This window comes from Ctenopharyngodon idella, chromosome 24 (genome assembly GCF_019924925.1).
Source record: "Ctenopharyngodon idella isolate HZGC_01 chromosome 24, HZGC01, whole genome shotgun sequence".
In the NCBI taxonomy this organism is placed as follows: Eukaryota; Metazoa; Chordata; class Actinopteri; order Cypriniformes; family Xenocyprididae; genus Ctenopharyngodon; species Ctenopharyngodon idella.
Genome location: NC_067243.1, coordinates 15,779,168 through 15,799,170, shown reverse-complemented (window position 1 = coordinate 15,799,170; position 20,003 = coordinate 15,779,168). Strand labels below are relative to the sequence as shown.

Below are 20,003 nucleotides of genomic sequence, written 5' to 3'. Positions count from 1 at the left end.
TGGGCTCTTAGTGAAAGTCTGATAACTATACTCATTAGGTTCTCCTTAATGAACACATTTGTCACTGGTGGAGGGCCTCAGGCGCAGCTGTGGTCTTTAAAAAAAGCAGGAGCAGGATAATTGTGCTGAACTTTAATGCCTGCACTGCAGTGTGCAAAATCTCCAAGAATTTCTTATGGACTGTACCTCTTTTAAATATTAAATTAAAAATATACTTTGTGACACAAAATATGCTGTTAAAAATGAGATGTATCGTTTTTGTTTGTGCATGGGTGATGTTGGAAGGGCAAGTCAAATCTGAACTAGTAATACATTCTTATTGTTATGTAAATATTATAATACAAATAAGATCATTTCCCCATCATTACAAACATGTTCGCACTACTTTCAACATTACACACAAAATAATTAAAAATGGTAAATACACAAAAAATAACATTACATTTTATTGAATAAAAATCTAAATATAAAATTGCACGTTTTAAATTTTTTTCTTGGAATAAGGATATCCTGGAACATATGGTTTAAAGGGATAGTTCAGCCAAAAATGGAAAATTTTGTCATCATTTACTCTCCCTCAAATTGTTCCAAACCTGTACTGATTTCTTTCTTCTGCTGAACACAAAAGATATTTTAGAAAAATGTCAGTAAGAAAACAATTGATGACTTCCATAGTAATTTTTCCCATACTATGGAAGTCAATGGGGCCCATCAACTGTTTGGTTAGTCGTATTCTTCAAAATATCTTCTTTTGTGTTCATACAATTCAATTCATACACGTTTGGAACAACTTGAGGGTGAGTAAATGATGACAATTTTCATTTTTGGGTGAACTATCCCTTTAAAGCAAACAATCCACTTCAGTATCAGCCACTAGCCTCTGTCTTCAGTTTCTTCAGGATTTCCTCTTGGCTGACATCTGCAGTCACCTTGATAACTTTTTCTCTGGATTTGGAGCCCTATGATGCAATTGAAACCATATTAGAGTCATTCCACGAAACCGGTACGATTTGAGTCCCTCTGACCTTTTTCAGTGCATTTTATCTATTGGGTCACCAAAATATATTTTTAAACGCTTTTTGTATTAATTGAAATGTCTCCTTTAATAATGTTTAAAAACATGACATACATTTTATCTTCATATTAGAATTTTTTTTTTTTTTTTTTTCAGTTGACACCACCTATTTTATCATGTCCCTCAAGGCCTTCTATGAAAGTGTACTTGGGATATGAATAATAAAATGAGAAAAAAAGTTTCCCATAAATATCCATCTGCTTTTTTGCTGGTAATGTTTTTTTTCTAAGTAAATTCATGATTATTCATTAAAATCACATCATTTAGTTCCTCAGTAACCCCTCAACCCCGTTACACAAACCATTCTCCCCCTATAAAAATAATGAACTGATACTTATGTGGCATCATTAATAGGAAGTGGCATCATAGAAGTCTTCTGAACAACATTGTGAGCAGACACAGGCAAGTTACCACCTTCTTTAATAATTATAACTAAATTATGTTGTGAAATTGTGTTTGTCAAGCTTAACGACTCAACCCCGTTACATCAATTAAAGATAGAAAACTATTACTTGTGAAAATTATCTTTGTTATTTCAACATTATTCATGATTTCTTAATATCATGCATGCCACGCGCTCTCCATTTATTCACTAGATTTAGAGCAGTGGCCAATTTAGGCAAAAAAAAAATCACAACCCCATCACACTATTACCATTTTTTTTTTGTCACGTTTATGAAAAAGTAATTTAAAGTTAGTTGAATTCTGTCTGAAATGTTCAGAGCAATCATAAGAATACTGATTTTAGTTTAAATTCTGAAGTTAAGCCTTTGATAAAATAATGATGAGGTTGCTGTCACAAAAAGTGCCCATTTCAGGCTTTAGTATAGCAAAAGTGTGAGATTTTATGTAACTTTTATATTTGCAATTACTGAATTAGTGTGAGGGACATCAGATTAATAGGAAAATGTTGACTTTATCACAAATACATTTTATAATAATATTCAGAGAGCTCCTATAGTGTCCATAACTTAAAATAATGACTAATAACAATAGGGATTTTATGCCTGAGATGGGAAAATATGTTTTTCTGGAAGTTAAATATGTCAATTAATGTTGTGGGGTGTTCAGAAAAGTAATACATTTTGGTAAAAAATCTAAAAATGTTTAAGTCCAAATCGTACCGGTTTCGTGGAATGACTCATTAACAATTAATAATGTATCATTCTGCATATTTATGCAGAAAACATTTACATACACTATAGTCGGCGTCTATGGGTGCTGACCTTATCTAATGATACTTCACTCTTCTTCAGCTCCAGGACTTTGGATATATAGCGCAGCAGCTCGGCGTTCGCCTCTCCGTCTGTCGGAGGTGCGGCGATGGCGACACCCACCGCCTCCTCGGACACATCTGTCACAAAAACAACGGTTGTGGTGCATGGACTCCTCATAGATAAGCGCTGTTTCTTTATTCATATATTTATTATACTCAACCGGTGACTGCGTTGTGTTTGGCCCCGGGTTTAGCATGTATTGCTATTGCAATTGTCCCGTCTTTAACTTTAGTTACAGGACCGGGAGGTGTCTCCGGTGGTTTTGGGTTGCTTTTGCTCTTAAAGGGAATACAATTTAAACTTGTTACAAGATTAATCTCTTTAATTGACAGTCAGAACATCACTGTACTACATAAAGACAAAACTAAAGTCAATACTTGACTCACATTTAGGCTAACAGCCTTTATAATCACATTTTGGCTTACTGCTATTATTATTAAACCGAGTATAATTCATATGCATACAAAATATATTCATATTCATGAAGAATCTATTGTAATATGTAATGAGTCCTACCGTCTTGTCCTTTTTAGGCATCGTGTTGTATTGCGAGTAAACACTATTGAAAACGGAGCTGTAAAGTGTGAGTTTCTGCGTCAAAAGCGCCCGACTGCACGATGCTGAGGGGTGTACGAGTGGAAAAAAAGATTTTCGAACAAAATGGAGAATTTGGAAATGCATGAGCTATAAGACACACGCATTATTGAAGTTTCTTGTGATGACAGCAGTTTGCATTGGTCGCGCGCATGACAACACAAGCAAATACGTTTAGAGCGTCAAATATGCGCGCTAAATGCGCAGGACAGAGGACGCGTTTGAACAAGGCTTCAATTTATTTATTTATTTATTTATTTATTGCTGCAATGTTTAAGCTGATATTACATTTGCTGGCATAAATGACCAGAAATTATGTTATATATAAATAACATAATTTATATAGCCTATATAATTACATAAATAATTAATGGTTTTAGTTGTATTGTTAGTTTTAATAATAATAACAATAACAAAATGAAATGATTCTTACATATATTATAATAATTAATATAAAAGTTTTATTTAATAAATAACTGCTATTAGTAGTAATGATTTTAGTATTTGTAACTGTAATAATAATAACAAAAATATTATTAAATAAAAGACTATACCATAGTTGTTGTCTAGTAGTAGTATTTTTGTTTTTTGTCTATTTTGTTCTCCTATTACAAAGTATTCCTTTCCAGAATAGAGATCCCTCCTCCAAGATGCAGTTAAGTTCCTCCTATTTTCATCCAGCTAAAAGCTGGCTGTTCACACTGAGACTGGCTCAAACACTTTCTCACAGCTGCCAAAAAGACTCATCTTTGTCTCCAGGAACTAAACAAACACCATTTGGAATTCTTCAAACTCTAGTTGATTGCCTTTACAAATCATAAAGGGAAGTTTCATCATGGAGAACAGCTTAAGCCAAGAAGCAGAGGAAAATCTGTGGTAAGAACTGTTTAAACTGTTTTTAACATACGGAAAGTCGGTTTTAAATGCGTAAAGTTTGAGCATTGACTCAGTCTTTTCCAGCCCTGAGTGCTTTAACTAATTCAAGTAAAATAAAATACAAAATATATTCTCTCATCAAGCACTCGGACACAGTTTTGAGTTGAGCTGACAACTGATAACTGTGTCAGATATTTCACACAGCTGAACTGCTCTTCATGACTAGACTTGTCTTTACACAGACACACTTGCTTTGATCCCAAGGTCTCATTTCAGTGTATTTGCACAAAATCCTGTATGGGAATTATATATTAATGTAGTTTACTGATGTTTATTAAGCCCAAAGGCAAGCTGTCAAAAAACACTTTCACTTCAAACTTTTGTTTAATCCATACTCGAAATGAAACATATGCTTTCAATAGAAACCCATGTGAGCACATAGTAAAAAAAGTTTTTCCTAGTTTTCAGAGAACACCGTCTCTCAGACGTAAATGGAGAAAGCGCTACGGAGGCCTGGACGGCAACAAACTGCTGGAGCCAAATAAGGAGGATGACACAAGAGGTACAAAAACAAAACACCGCAACTGTGAATCATTTAGATGCAATTTGTGAGGCCAAATCCCAAGCATTACCACTCTGCGACATTGATCTCACATCAGCTCTATACAGGAAAACTCCAAGATCAGAGTGACAGAGCTGCTGAAACTAGGCCAAATGAATGGGACAGTTCTGTAGACGTTCTCATTTAACCAGGATTGCGGTCAACATCTGGGCCATAAAAATGTGCAAAAGGCAGTGGGTGTGTTCTGGGGAAAAGTGATGTGGCAGATATAAAACTGCTACGGATATATTTGTATGAACATATATATATATATATATATATATATATATATATATATATATATATATAATTTGTGTCTAAAAATGAAGATTGCAACAGCAGCTTTTTAGATTTTTCTTTTAATCATTACTCAATTGTCATCGGAAAGCTGATGACTTATTATGAATGAACTGATTTTATAAGTGCTCTGAAACTAAGCTTGTTCTGTACTTAAATCACACAATCAATTAATACAGCCATTTTACAAAGCTGAGTTTTTATATTAATTTCTATAGCATTTTCACAATACGCATTGTTTCTTTACAGAAAATCATGTAGCAAAGGCTTGTGGCAAGGAGTAAAATTCCTTAGACTATTATGAAGCACATTCACATTGTTTTGTAAACCATATTCATGTTATGTGGGTTTCCTTTAAAAAAAAACACAATTAAGTTACTTTCTAGTTTCACCCTAAGGGGTGGAAGCACTGTCTGCATAACTTCGTCTGGCATGTACCACCCTAAATGGGCACAAAATCAACTTCCTGAGGTGAGGATGGCTGTAAGATACCTCAAAGCTTTGCAAAATGCTGTTGTTGCAAATATCTTTTACATTATTTATTAAAATTGCTGTCCTGTACATTTGTACGCTGTAAAATCTAATTAGTTAGTCTTACTTTAAAAAAGCATGCCAAACAATTGCCTTAAAAAACAAACAAAAAAAAAAGTAAAGTGAAATAGAAATGGTATGTTGTACTGACAAATGCTTAGTTATTATAGTTCACTTGAGTTCTAGTAACTAAAAAAAGAATTGTAGAGAGTACTTGATCATTTACTTTAGATTTACTCTTGACTTTGTATAGCTACCATTTGTGTTACCATTGTTGTGTTTTGTATGCTTAATGTTGAAGTCTGTGTGTGACTCAAGCATGGTCAATTGCAAGATATTTCACAAATATAGAGGGATTATATAAACCCAATTAAAAGTTTCACAAGGTGTTCATGACACAAGTGTTAACAATAAAATTTTAAAAGATCATTATTTGACATGAAAAGTAGACTAGTTAATGGTTAAGTTATAAGTTAGGTCACTTTTTAAAAGCAACCTATATATTACTTCCCTTCCTTTGAAACCAAATAACTGTGATTTCTTGTTGCATCGCTGCAACAATAGGAAGACAATTACAATAATACAAATGAAGTTCAGGAAGTTCAGGAACACTGATCACCATAATGGCGATTTCGAACAAAAAAACATTTATGAGGTCAGCTTATGTGATGTTCTCTCAAATATTTCAGTTGTATTGACAATTTAACATTCAAGATGACTTTGGGAAATGAGTGAATGCAACTAGAGAAAGATAACTGGAGAAGTGGAGGAAATGAGTGAAAAGTGTATTAAGAATTGCCCCGCCTCAAAAACTCTTTTTTGCTTCACAAAATGGCACTCAAACCAATAAATTAATCTTAATTTTTAAAGTGTATGTTCATTAAAGGCATAGTTCACACAAAAAAAAGAAAAAAAGAAAGAAATCATTTATCGTCAAGTCAATCCAAACCTGTATGACTGTCTTTCTTCTGCGTTAACAAAAGATGTAATAGATTTTAATGATATTTCGAACAATGTTTTAACTGTTTTTGTCTATAAAAATGAAAGTGAATGGGGTCAGAAACAACACTGTATCCCATTGCCTTTTATTTTATAGATAAAAACAAAGTGTCAAAATATCTTTTTCATGTGTCTTGCACGAGAAAGAAAGTCATACAGGTTTGGAACAATGTGAAGGTAAATGATTTTCATTTTTGGGTGAACTATCCCTTTAAGATTTATTGTTCTTCTGGATGGAAGATTGAGAGTAAAAATAGACAGATTACATCCATCCCCTATCCACAGCACCATGGTTTCATATGTTTTAGCTTTCAGAGAGAGTTATTGTGTGGGATTTGCTGAGGTTTTGGACCGAGAGGACAACACAACACAAACAATGTCTTAAATTCGCAAAAAAACCCTTTGTGTCCTAGATTCTAAAATAGCTTCATATACATTCTTTGCTGAGGCAATGCTTAGTGGTTTTCAACTTCAAAAATCCTTTTTAAATCTCACACTCACAAATAAGCACTAATCTTAATCTTTAAACCTCTCTCAAGATTCAGCAAAGGAGGATTTTTCTCATCCTGGGTTCTTATACTTTTACCCCCCACTCATTCAGAGAATGGAGAGATGACAGATGCCTTCACAAACAGGAACGCAGACCCTGTGAAGTTTACTGCTAAGGTACGTGCTGAGTCCTGTATTGCTCTCATAACCACACCCACGCATAAACTATAAAACAAACCTGGAGGTGGAAACTATGACCAGCATTATTAAAAAGACCGAGGTGAGGGACATTTCAATATGCTAATGTGCTGTTTTACTGCTTTCTAAAATGAGACTCATTCAGCTGACATTGGCAAAAGTTTCGATTCCAGGTTCAAATGTAAGCTTAAATGGCATAATGTTGATTATTACAAAAAAATAATATTACTTTTTCTCTTTTTCTTTAAAAAAAAAGTGATGAGGCACTTACAATGGAAGTGATTGGGGCCAATTTTGGGGGTTTTAAAAGGAGAAATGTGAAGCTCATAATATAATAAAAGCTCTTACATTAATTCTTATGTTTAAACTTGAGCTTTAAAGGTAATTAAATAATTGTACAGTAGGGTTTATCTTAACTGTGAACTGAATGTTATGTTTTTGGACACGTAATTGCTTGTTAATTGCAATTAATTGAAAACGTATTATAGTTTAAATTTATATTAAATGCAATTAGCTGGACTTTTAGCTGAAATTAGCTGGATTAGGTGCTTTTTGACCCACTTAGGACCTAAGTACATCTTTATATGTCATTTCATAGTTACTCATTTGAAATATGGCTTAATAGAACTGTTGTATGTACAGGTAAAAACTAATATATATATATATATATATATATTAGTTTTTACCTGTACATATGTATATATGTTTTTACCGGTGTGTGTGTGTGTGTGTGTGTGTGTATATATATATATATATAAATGTAATTTCTATTGAAATGTGTCATATATTTAAATATATTTGTAATTACATATTTGTAATGATGAAGTTATAATTTAGAACATTTAAAGGGGTCCTATAATGCCCCTTTAACAAGATGTAATACAAATCTCTGGTGTCCCCAGAATGTGTCTGTGAAGTTTTAGTTCAAAATACCCCACAGATCATTTATTATAGCTTGTCAAATTTGCCCGTTTGGGTGTGAGCAAAAACACGCTGTTTTGTGTGTGTCCCTTTAAATGCAAATGAGCTGCTGCTCCCTGGCTCTTTCCAGAAGAGGGCGGAGCTTTAACAGCTCATGCTTCGGTTGCTCAACAACAACAAAGCAGGAGAATCTCACGCAGCCAAAATGAGGATTGTCAGTAACGGTGTTCAGCCTTACATTGTTCAAAACCGGAGTCGGACACTGATGGAGAGACATTCAATACAATTAAGTGCACTTTTTCACAAGGGTATTGTTTACATCGTGTGGCTGTAATACTGAAACACTAATGTTTAGAAACTGGCTCCATTCACTTCTATTGTACGTGCCACACTGTTAGCCGTATTTCTGCTTTTTTTTTTTTTAACAATTAAGGACATGGTATTTAACATTATTCCACAAATGTGTTTGAACTTGTATTGAACCCTCAATATTCCATTAATTACAGTGTGCTGGACATTAAAGACACTTTGTCTCTGCTGCTTAGCGTAGCATGTCTGTACAAAGACAAAAAGTTAGCATGTACTTCACCTGTAATAAAATCCCAGCCCTGTAGACATTGTTACTGCTTGAGGCTAACATTTGTTAGCTAGCATGCTGACATGAGAGGGTAATATGTCTCAATATGTTTCCCCACAGTCCTAAACACCTGCAATTAGTTAGACTTCAAAGACATGTCTGGCTCCAGCATTATGTTACATGTATTTTCATCAGGCTTCAAAAGGTGTAAAACACTTAGATAAGCTAATTCATCATTACGTCTAGCTCCAAATAAAAGCTAGTTCTCGCTCAAGAAAAAATAATGCACACAAATGCAGCCTGTTTGCTTGATGTTATATATAATAGTCTATATATAGATAATTTTTCTCAGCCAAGCTCTCAATGCATGTTTTTTTATGTTACTAGGAAACAAAATCCGCAGGGAACATTCCTCAACATGTGCCAAGAAATACCTTTCCATCCCAGAGGCCAGTCAATTACGTCTCTCCAGGCTCTACAGGTGAAAGATCAAAATAAAACAATATGTGCTCTTATCTCCAGTGGCACACATTTCTGCCTCCTGTTAATTCCCTTTTGCTTTTATGTACCTTTGTACACTTGCTTCTTTTTGTTGTAATTATTACAGCTCTCGTGAAGCAGCAGTTCTGGTTAGTGTTTGTTCTACACCTCTAACATTAAGTACTGCAATTAATTGGGCCGTGAACAGACTCCATTCAAACTTTGTTTTGCTTTAAACTTCAGCATATTTTTTTAAAGTTACATTTAAAAAAACAAAAACAATGGAAGGTTAAAGTTTGAAAATCTCTCATTGACTTTTAATTGACATTGAATTAATATTTGGCATTCTAAAACAGTGGTGTCATTGTTATATTTGCATGCTGAATTGTGATTGGTCTTCTTTTATATTAATTATTTTATTTTAATTGATCTCATCTGCCTTACAAATATTTAAGCATTCAACTGGTGCCTTGACACTGCACAGTAGCTGACTTTTAAATGACATGACATTATATTACCAAAGCATAATTGGTTAAAGCTGCAGTCCGTAACTTTTTTTGGTTAAAAATTATGAGCAAGTACATAAAAGTGTTCAAAACTATCTCCTTACTTTAGCCCGATTCACAACGGTAAGCTTGTAATAATGTTTTCTAAATAGAGCGGTACTGGTAAGTTTCCGTGGAAATTCGAGCATGCCGCCATTTGTTTTTTTGTGTCATTAAGTCACGTCTGTTTACATAAAGAAGGAGTCCCAGATAGTAGGCTATATGGTATGTGAGGATGCTGCTGGTAGCGGATCATTTATAGCCTTTTCTCACAGCAGCTGGAATAATTAAACTTATCATTTTGATGGCGGATTGTAATCCAGAAAGGTTCAAATGACAATCATCAGTGACAACTGGAGATTCACCCGTAGTCAAAAGCAAAAGACTTCGGACTGCGGAGTGGCTACAGAAATTGAAATCAGATAACGCTAATACACGCTAAATACATGTAGTCATGCTATGCTGATAACATTAACAATTTGAGAACAAAGTATAACAATAATAATAATTTAAACGGTTTGACATGATCCGAGCTAAGCGATCGTTAGATTTAATCACCATTGGCAGCGTGATTTATTGTAATGCTTTTTTCCTCAGATGGTCAGAACAAAAGTGGCAGACATGTTACTTGTTCAGATGACATTTTCCGGTGAAAATTCTTATTTTGGTCATACTTCCAAGACTACAATCTGTGATTCTGAAGTACAGTGTTCACCGGTGCGGTGACTGACAGCAAACGTTAGGTTCATCCGTGCTGAGGAGCCGTGCCGATGCACAAACCACGTAAAGATGATAATTCCACAAATAACTGCAATTGCAGGTTTCAAACAGAGATGGCGACAAAGAGGCCAAAACTTACGGACTGCAGCTTTAAAAAACGTTAAATAAATAAATAGTATAAAACATTTATTTACATATATAAATTATTTTATAATAATTAATGTTATGTAATAATATATAATATAATTTTGAGCCATAATTTTGTATTTTCTTTACATAATATTTTATGTAGCTTACACTACCATTCAAAAGTTTGGGTTCAGCAAAACATTTTTTACAGTAATTAATACTTTAACAATTAATACAGCAAGGAACAGTAGACATTTACAATGTTAATCTATTTCAAATAAATGTGGTTCTTTTGAACTTTCAATTCATCAAATAATACTGAAAAAAAATGTACACAAATGTTTTCAGGACTGATAATAATAAATGTTTCTTGAGCAGCAAATCAGCATATTATTTCCGAAGGATCACGTGACACTGAAGACTGGAGTAATGATGCTGAAAATTTAGTTTTGACATGACAGGAATAAACTGAATTATTTTAAATTATATTTAAACAAAGAACATTTATTTAAAATTGTAATAATATTTCACAATATTACTGTATTTTTGATCAAATAAATGCAGTCGTGGTGAGCATAAGAGACTTCTTTCGAACAACTACCCCACACTTTTGAACGGTAGTTCAAAAAAAAAGAAAGAAAAAATATATATATATATAATATTTTGTTGCCTAGCAAGCACTGTCTTTATCCTTAATGATTCATTTTTCCGCTCTAATAAAATTCCTATTCTTTTCCCTAGGCGTGCCATCTTTTATAAGCAACGGAGGCACAAAACGGACAGTACCAGAGCAGGACAAACTTCAAGCCAGCCAAGCATGGCAACACTTGGGCCGACCGGAGACCCATCAAGGTCATTTTAAGAAAAAAGTGTGAGTCTCAAATGTGTACGGCAGCATTCGCTTAACATGCTTCACAAGCTACTAGCCATATAGTGACTACACAACGCATTGTTTTCCAAAAGGGCTGCTGATGTGCTCTTTGATAGTTTCGCCTCTGGCGGAAGAGTCAACTGCAATCAGTTTTTTGAGGTACTTGAGAAGCATCATTAATATTGGCTAATATTCAACAGTGCAGGATGTCATATCTCTCTGTACTTTGGCAGGCCCTGTGGAGCTCAGGAATCATCCGAACAGACCCGCGGATTAAAGACTGCTACAGCCTGATGCGGAAGCTACAGGAAGGGGATGGAACTGTTGACAGGAGCACTTTTCACAGGTCAGACAGGATCTTGATACCAACAGTCAAATCATGCCAAACAACATTCTAAACACCCCTAATCTTTTGTGCTGCTAATATGCTTCATTTTTGAACATTCTGCAGGTGCGTGACAGGCTTTGTGTCTTTCATCCTGAAGGCATTGCAGGGAAGATTTGTCATTCCAGATTTCTCTACCTTCACAGAGGAAACACAAAAGCTGTTTATTAAATGCAAACAACTATCTTCTGTGAAGGTGCGTCAAATCCGTTTCCGCTGTTGTTCTTTTTATATAACAGTCTGGTGAAAGAGATGTGCAAAGAAGCCTTAAAGTAGCACAGGTTATTTTCTAATTGTTTCATGAAAAATATCACAATGTGACTCATATCCTGTGTATTTATGAACAGGAGAAAGAAGACGTAAGAGAGAGCAGCGCAAAATGGGGCATTTCAGTTTGTACTGTGGATGGGCAGAGGTATTATAAGTCCATATATATATACTGTATATATATATATCAGTGTTGCCAAGTCCGCAGGAATTGGGCTACTTTTACACTGTTGCCGCGGGTTGTTTTTCCATGTCCGCGGGTTGAAGCGACCCCAAATAACATCATATTTAGCCCCTGGAATGCAAATTTTATCAGAGGAACCCCAACAAAAATGTGGATTTTACCCCCCAGACTGTGGATGGGTCATTGACGAATAAGGTTTTTAAAAGTCTAAAAAAACATAATGGAGATATAATTATGATTATGTGGTTTTTATAATCAATTAACACTGCTTTTGTCAATTTTTACAAGATGGACAAAATTTGTCACCAAAAAAGTCATTTGGTGTAACCAAAATTTCGCTTTTACCGAATGACTCTTTTGGTTATACCGAATGACGATATTTTCAAACAATGCTAGTTTCCATGTTTTATAGCGGTTGTACAGAATGACCTGATGTTTCGGGACATGCGTATGAGCAAGTGAAAACATGAATTTTTCAAATAGTTAAGAGAGAGTTAGTTACTTTGCTTCATGACCATGTGGTCCTTTGCAGGTGTCTGAGTGATGTCACATCCTGTCACATGATATTGACCACATGACTTGATCCAAAATGGTCCCTTTATATTAGTTACTCCAAATGACATCAATGAAATTCATTTTTCCGGACATTCTTTCTCACAACAAAGCAACAACTTCTACACATAATTTTAATACCATTTTGCACTATGCTGATATATGATGTTATAAAATCATGCCAGAATAAAAAATATATACATTTTAAGATATTTTAATCACAAATGAAATGGCTGTATTGGCCTTTGGACGGTTAAACCGAATGACCTTTTGACACTTCAAAATCTTTAAATTACCTTTATATGTAACAAAATATAATTAAAATTTTAAATTGTAATAATATTTTGCAATATTTCTGTTTTTACTGCATTTTTGATTAAATAAATGCATCCTTGGTGAGCACTTTGAAAACATTAAAATCTTAAACTTTTGAACAATTGTGAATATATATAATCATTATAATAATATAATTAGTATTTTTAACAAACATTTTCATTTTTTGGTAAACTTCATTAACTACATTTAAGAATTGAAGGTTCGGCTATAGTCGATTATATTATATTGTTATATAAATATGTATTATATAAACAAATATATACAATTACAACTATAATTCTTTTTTTAATATTTAAATTTTATGTTATTTACAGATTATGAGTTCAGTTTGTCTGTTGAAGTTTAAATGAGATGCTGTTGTTTGTTGGACTCTAGACTTTCCTTAGGAGACTGGGCTGAACCTTGCATTTTGGGAGAGATATCCTGGCCTCTCATATACGGCCTCGCGGTGGACCAACAAGGATCCGACTACGTGCACAGATTTGTAGGGATGGAGGAATATTCCAAATACGAGTCTCCATTTACCCTGACCAAGCAAGGTAAGTTCACTCAGTTCATTCCACATATTCACTGTAAAACATTTTCAGCTGGTTAAACTCAACTAAACATAAGTTAATTCAACTTGAAGATAATCTTTGTTTCAACTCACAAATAGTTAAGACAATGCATTATTTTAAGTTTAAATTTTAACTTAAAGTAATGCGTTGTCTTGACTATTTTTGAGTTGAAACAAAGCTTATTTTCAAGTTGAGTTAACTCATATTTTTAAGGCAGCAGGTGAACTTACATTTCTAAGTTTAACCAGCTGAAAAAATGTTTTACAGTGTTCCATTTCCTTGATTTATGTCCAGTTCTGGATTCAAGAACAGTTTGATGTTCAGTTCAAAGATTTTTAGGCTTCTTCACTACAGAAAACTTGTTTGCAGGTGTGCCTCACAGTCCGCTGGTTGAGACAGGAGCCATTATCTGCACTTCTTTATTACAGGTAACACCATTGCTTGTTTATAAATGAACAAAAATAGACTTTTATTGACTGTTTTTGTCCTAAAACAGCTGGCAACCAGACCAGTCACTGAGGAAGAAGAAAAGTATGAGTCTGTAAGCTTAACTTTTACATCAACCAGCTACATTTGATAAAAAAACAAACAAACAAACAAACAAAAAAAAAAACCATAAAGCAATCTTGAAGCAAACCATTCTCACACAGGTTTTGAATATCATCAGAAGACTGTGCAACAAAGAGCATGCAAACCTAAACTGCACCAGGTAAGCCTATTTTTATGAGAAATTGATTTTTTTCTGTGCTATTCTGTTTATTTGTTGGTGTTAATTTCAACTGTCAGCATTGCCATTGCAGTTATCAAAACTTGCGAAAAGACATCATTCGTCTCCACGCGCTTTCATTTTTCTTACAAGAGAAGAAAGTAAGTCCAGGATAATTCTTAGTACGATCAATTTTGTTTCTACATCGCAAAGCGTCTTTTAAACTTATTGTTTTTAATAACTAAACCATTCCAGTGCTTTCCGGAAGGTGTGGGGATCAATTTACACTGGATTTACTGTTGCAGGTATTCAGATTTACATATTATATTCTTGAAAAGGAAGACTACATTTTTAATTTTGCATATATCTTAGTGTTTATCGACAGAAGTCACTTGCGAGTCCGGCGCGGCATTAGCCGCTACCCTGGCTAATGGAGGATTGTGCCCCCTGTCAGGTGACCAAGTTATATCCCCCCACGCCATCCGCAGTAGCCTTTCCATGATGCAGGTGGCTGGAATGAATGATTATTCCAGAACATTTCATTTCAGGGTGAGTTTATGACTAAGCTGGTAAATAATGAGTCATATTTATGTGATATATGGCAGGTTTAGCATCAGTTCTGTTTCATTTTCACCAATCTTCGGTTAAAATTCACTCTCACATCTCTAAGAGGATAGTTTAAGTAATTAAATTTGATTACATTTTAATGTAACTAATTAAAACAGCCCATACCCTGCCACGTTAATTAACAATAATGGTAACGATCGAACAGCGGTGGAGGTGTCCATGAATAAACAATGTTTCTAAGAATTATGTATGTATTCCCCTACTGCCCTCTAATGGAGACAGTCTGAATTGCTTTGCTTAAAGCAGATGTGCCGATTTTAAATGTGCATATTTCACAATGGTAAACTGCTGAGGATTTAAAGCAAAATTTAGGATGGATAATATATTTGTATTCAATATCATTCTGCAATACAGACGTCTGTGCCTGCCAAGTCCAGTCAGTCTGGTGTTGTGCTGATCGTGGTTCCTGGAGTTCTGGGACTTGTGTGCTGGTCACCTGGGCTGGACTGCAATGGAAATTCCTGGAGGGGTGTCCATTTCTGTGAGGTAAGGTACTGGATCAATATACAACATTTTTATGTAGAAAGCTCACTTGAGGACTTTGAGATTTTACCAGAAATGTTTTAATATGTTAATGTAAAACATCTTGTATAATATTTCCTGCTGTTTTTTCTTTTTCTTTGGTTATTTTTATTTTATTTATGCAACTCTTGTATTTTTGTAACTAGTCTCAGATGCTGACTTTGCATTAAAAAGCTACATTACTACTACTGGATCAATATAAACCAGTTAGACCCAACGGAAACAAAATTCAAATTTTGTGGCTTTTAGTCTATATTTCTTAGCTTTTATGTTTATGCTACATGTACTCCTTAATTCTAATGAAATTAACTTTTAGCAGATACACTATATTGCCAAAAGTATTGGGACACCCCTCCAAATCATTGATTTCAGGTGTTCCAATCACTTCCATGGCCACAGGTGTATAAAATCAAGCACCTAGGCATGCAGACTGCTCCTACAAACATTTGTGAAAGAATGGGTCGCTCTCAGGAGCTCAGTGAATTCAAGCATGGTACCGTGATAGGTTGCCACCTGTGCAATAAGTCCATTCGTGAAATTTCCTCACTACTAAATATTCCACAGTCAACTGTTAGTGGTATCATAACAAAGTGGAAGCAATTGGGAACAACAGCAACTCAGCCACGAAGCGGTAGGCCACGTAAAATCACAGAGCGGGGTCAGCGCATGCTGAGGCACACAGAATTCGCCAGCTTTCTGCAGAGTCAATAGCTACAGACCTCCAAACTTCATGTGGCCTTCAGATTAGCTCAAGAACAGTGCGTAGAGAGCTTCACGGAATGGGTTTCCATGGCCGAGCAGCTGCATCCAAGCCTTACATCACCAAGTGCAATGCAAAGCGTCGGATGCAGTGGTGTAAAGCACGCCGCCACTGGACTCTAGAGCAGTGGAGACGTGTTCTCTGGAGTGACGAATCACACTTCTCTGTCTGGCAATCCGATGGATGAGTCTGGGTTTGGCAGTTGCCAGGAGAACGGTACTTGCCTGACTGCATTGTGCCAAGTGTAAAGTTTGGTGGAGGGGGGATTATGGTGTGGGGTTGTTTTTCAGGGATTGGGCTTGGCCCCTTAGTTCCAGTGAAAGGAACTCTTAATGCTTCAGCATACCAAGACATTTTGGACAATTTCATGCTCCCAACTTTGTGGGAACAATTTGGGGATGGCCCCTTGTTCCAACATGACTGCGCACCAGTGCACAAAGCAAGGTCCATAAAGACATGGATGAGCGAGTTTGGTGTGGAGGAACTTGACTGGCCTGCACAGAGTCCTGACCTCAACCCGATAGAACACCTTTGGGATGAATTAGAGCGGAGACTGTGAGCCAGGCCTTCTCACCAACATCACTGCCTGACCTTACAAATGTGCTTCTAGAAGAATGGTCAAAAGGCTCCCATAAACGCACTCCTAAACCTTGTGGAAAGCCAAAGGGTGGGCCAACTCCATATTAAACCCTACAGATTAAGAATGGGATGTCATTAAAGTTCATGTGCATGTAAAGGCAGGTGTCCCAAAACTTTTGGCAATATAGTGTATATGCATATAAAATTTTGTTTTTCTCAGACCAAAAAATTTAGATGACTCATCCTATATAAATGTATGTCCAATCAGATTCTCTTTTGTATAATAATGCATCTCCCCCTAATACCACAGGTATATACTAGCCCTCTGACAAACTAAAAAAAGTGGGCTGGTCTTGGGAAAATGGCAACTATTTATTGTCTTTTTTGTCAAAGGAGCTGGTTTCAACCTTCCAGCTGCACAGTTTTGACATCAGGACTCCCTTCAGACAGGTGCTGTGTTACAGACAGTGGAAGGTGGAGTCAGAGGTCTGGTTAATTATTTCATTTTTTTACTTTAACTTATATTTAACTTACAGAATGTTTTTTATTTATTTAAATAATTTATGTAAATTCTTGATACTGTTGGGGGATATGGAGGTAAATAAATATATTGCTTTCTTGAAATACAGGGATACCAAATCATGAATGTACTCTTAGCTGCTTACAGAGGGGATATGGTGTCTCTGCGCAGGTAGGATCACCAAGATATGTTCATTATCACATGTAAACATCAGACATCATCTGTGGAAGCAAACAAATTTATGTGGCGTATCAGGGGGAATCTCACAGTGTGTGTGTGTGTGTGTGTGTGTGTGTGTATATATATATATATATATATATATATACACATTTAAATAATATAATATTAATATAATAAAATAATATAGGATTGATATAGTCATATACTAATATAGTATTAAAATAATATAAACATCAATATTATACAAATAAATAATATAGGAATATAAGTAATCAGATTACTTTTTTCAAGAAAAATAGTAAAGTAATTACTTTTAAATTTACAACAAAATATCTGAGTTACTTTTTCAAATAAGTAACGCAAGTACTTTGTTTTCCCATTTGTAGACTGACAGCTCTCCTGTCCCCATGTTGAGAGAAATCGGGAGTAAGTGCAGAGGCGTTTTGTGCGCTGTGTGAACATGATGGTTATTGTAGACTAGTTAGACATACATTTACTCATTTACTTCTTCTCCTGCGTCCTATTCTTCTGTATTCCAGAATAGCAGCACCAGTGTTGCCAATTGCTTTCAGTTAAAAGTAGCTAAAACTGGTTGCTAGATGACATCATACTGGCGAGTCCACTGATCTATGTAAGCAATAAGGTACGAGAGGCTGTGCTGTATCGTGAAAAAGTCACGGCTGAAGGGCGTTGTTAGGCACGACCTATGGGAGTGCCTGCAACCCCTTCAGCCGTGACTTATTCACGATACAGCACTAGCCTCCAGTACCTTATTGCTTTTATAAAATGGTTACCACACAATACAAATGTTAAAGCCAGAAATATGTATCAATGCAACTTTAATGAAGTAAACTTTTTCTAAAAGCCTTCCTTCCGCCGGAAAAAAATAGTCCCTGACTGTAAACAGCAACAGAAGTTACATTATTACGCCATTAGATGGCGGCAAAGACTATCTTTATGAGTGTGTCAGTCAGTAGCAAAGACTTTTACATTGAAAAGACTGAACTGTTGTGAACACGGAACAAGACGCAACTGACAAATGCTTTGACTATCACTGTCAGTCACGGGAAAACCCCTTAAATGTTAAAAGGACAAGATAATACATTGGACATTTAAACAGATTTTTTATTATGAACATAGGACTGGCCTGAAGGAAAATGCTAAATCTGAATGCAGGTAATAAACTCACTCACTTGATCTTTTTCTCACAATACTCTTCTACATAATACAGTAAGCTTCAATGAACAATATCAATTGAGAACAAACAGTTTACATTGCTAAGAGTGGTTGCTAAGGGTGTTGTCTAGTGATACACAGAACCGTTGGGTGAATCAGAATCAAGAACTAACCATTTTATAAATATATATATATATTATTATATAAAATTAAATGATATATATAACCTTTAATTTAATAAATGACCTTAAATTACAAACATAATTGATTTTGATTTTTGGGCAAAATGTCACCATAGCAAAAACTTTATATTGAATTAAGTTTGTTTATGGTGAACTGAAAACAAGAGCTCATTCCTCTTTCATAGGTACCTTCTGTCAGGAGCAGATGTGAATGCTGTGGATTATGATGGACGGTCAGCGCTGCACGTCGCAGCCTCTGAGGGCCGTCTGGATGTCATCAAGTTCCTGGTGGAGAACGCAGGAGCAAACTACACACTCAAGGACAGGTAACTTTGTGAAAGTCGTCTATGATATGACTATTATCACACGTTACAGCATTTACCAGCCAACAGGACTACTGTGCTATGCTGTGCTGATGTTCACAGGTGGGGTAACACCGCATTACAGGAGGCCATGAGATGCAATCAAGACCCCGCCATCCAGTGTCTGAAGAAATACACAGATCATGAAAAGAGTTCATAATTGGGTGCATTAATTTACAGTTGATATTTACATTCGAGATAGGTACAGATAGGTAGATACGGATTATATTTAGAATGAAGAGGAGGTTATAAAGAGCAGCAAAGGCAACAGTCTCAGACAAACACTCACTGCTTATTAGGAATTATTAAAAGAGACTGAATCCTTGTTTTCCTAATAAATGCAGCATGTGTTTACTGATTCATTATGAATGCATCTGCACAAATTCCAGTGTCCTCATATTTTTGCTGTAGCTGTTGGGTAAACATTTAAACCGTGGTCTCAAGGGTATTTTCCTAAATGTAAGGTTGGGGCAAGTTGTCACATGTTTTATCAATGTTCTGTGTTAAAAACAGTTTGTTTGGTCAATTTAATGCATCCTTGCTGAATAAAGTATTAATTTCTTTATTTTTTTTCCCTGTTATTTTTATTTTTCTTACCCCAAACTTTTAATGGTAGTGTATCAGTTTCCACAGAAATATTAAGCAGCAAAAACTGTTTTCAACATTGATGTAACACTGAAGACTGGAGTAATGGCTGTTTAAATTTTCTGTTTACATTGGGTTGTTTTATGAACAACATGCTAATTTGTAGTCAAGAACTTCAAATATGTGCCTACACAGAAATTTAAAAAATGCCCCCCTAAGAAAAATTTACTGGAGTAAAAAGTGAAAACTCTTTCCTGTAGGCTATTTATGGAAACTTTCAGAATACAAGTCTTTATGTTGGCTATCACTGCCCTACATCTTCAAAACCTATCGTCTGTATCGC

General features: G+C 35.2%; 2 protein-coding genes across 2 annotated transcripts; one reads left to right on the top strand and one right to left on the bottom strand.

Moving 5' to 3' along the window:
- Positions 1–117: 117 nt before the first annotated feature.
- c24h15orf40 (chromosome 24 C15orf40 homolog) lies at positions 118–3,169 on the bottom strand. The gene is made up of 4 exons (XM_051883886.1): positions 2,869–3,169; positions 2,513–2,630; positions 2,302–2,429; positions 118–959 (listed from the first exon to the last, which is right to left on the bottom strand). The coding sequence occupies exons 1-4, from the start codon at positions 3,031–3,033 to the stop codon at positions 867–869; spliced, it is 504 nt and encodes a 167-aa protein (XP_051739846.1). The 5' UTR covers positions 3,034–3,169; the 3' UTR covers positions 118–866.
- A 117-nt stretch (positions 3,170–3,286) lies between these two features.
- glsl (glutaminase like) lies at positions 3,287–19,640 on the top strand. The gene is given in 22 exon segments (XM_051883883.1): positions 3,287–3,822; positions 4,284–4,384; positions 6,852–6,916; positions 8,823–8,916; positions 11,051–11,180; positions 11,273–11,339; positions 11,414–11,526; positions 11,632–11,761; positions 11,913–11,980; positions 13,280–13,443; positions 13,831–13,889; positions 13,958–14,002; positions 14,112–14,170; positions 14,262–14,328; positions 14,423–14,447; positions 14,450–14,472; positions 14,540–14,716; positions 15,149–15,280; positions 17,049–17,141; positions 17,285–17,346; positions 18,899–19,039; positions 19,139–19,640. Coding segments are annotated over 22 exon segments (1,953 nt in total). The 5' UTR covers positions 3,287–3,781; the 3' UTR covers positions 19,236–19,640.
- Positions 19,641–20,003: the final 363 nt, after the last annotated feature.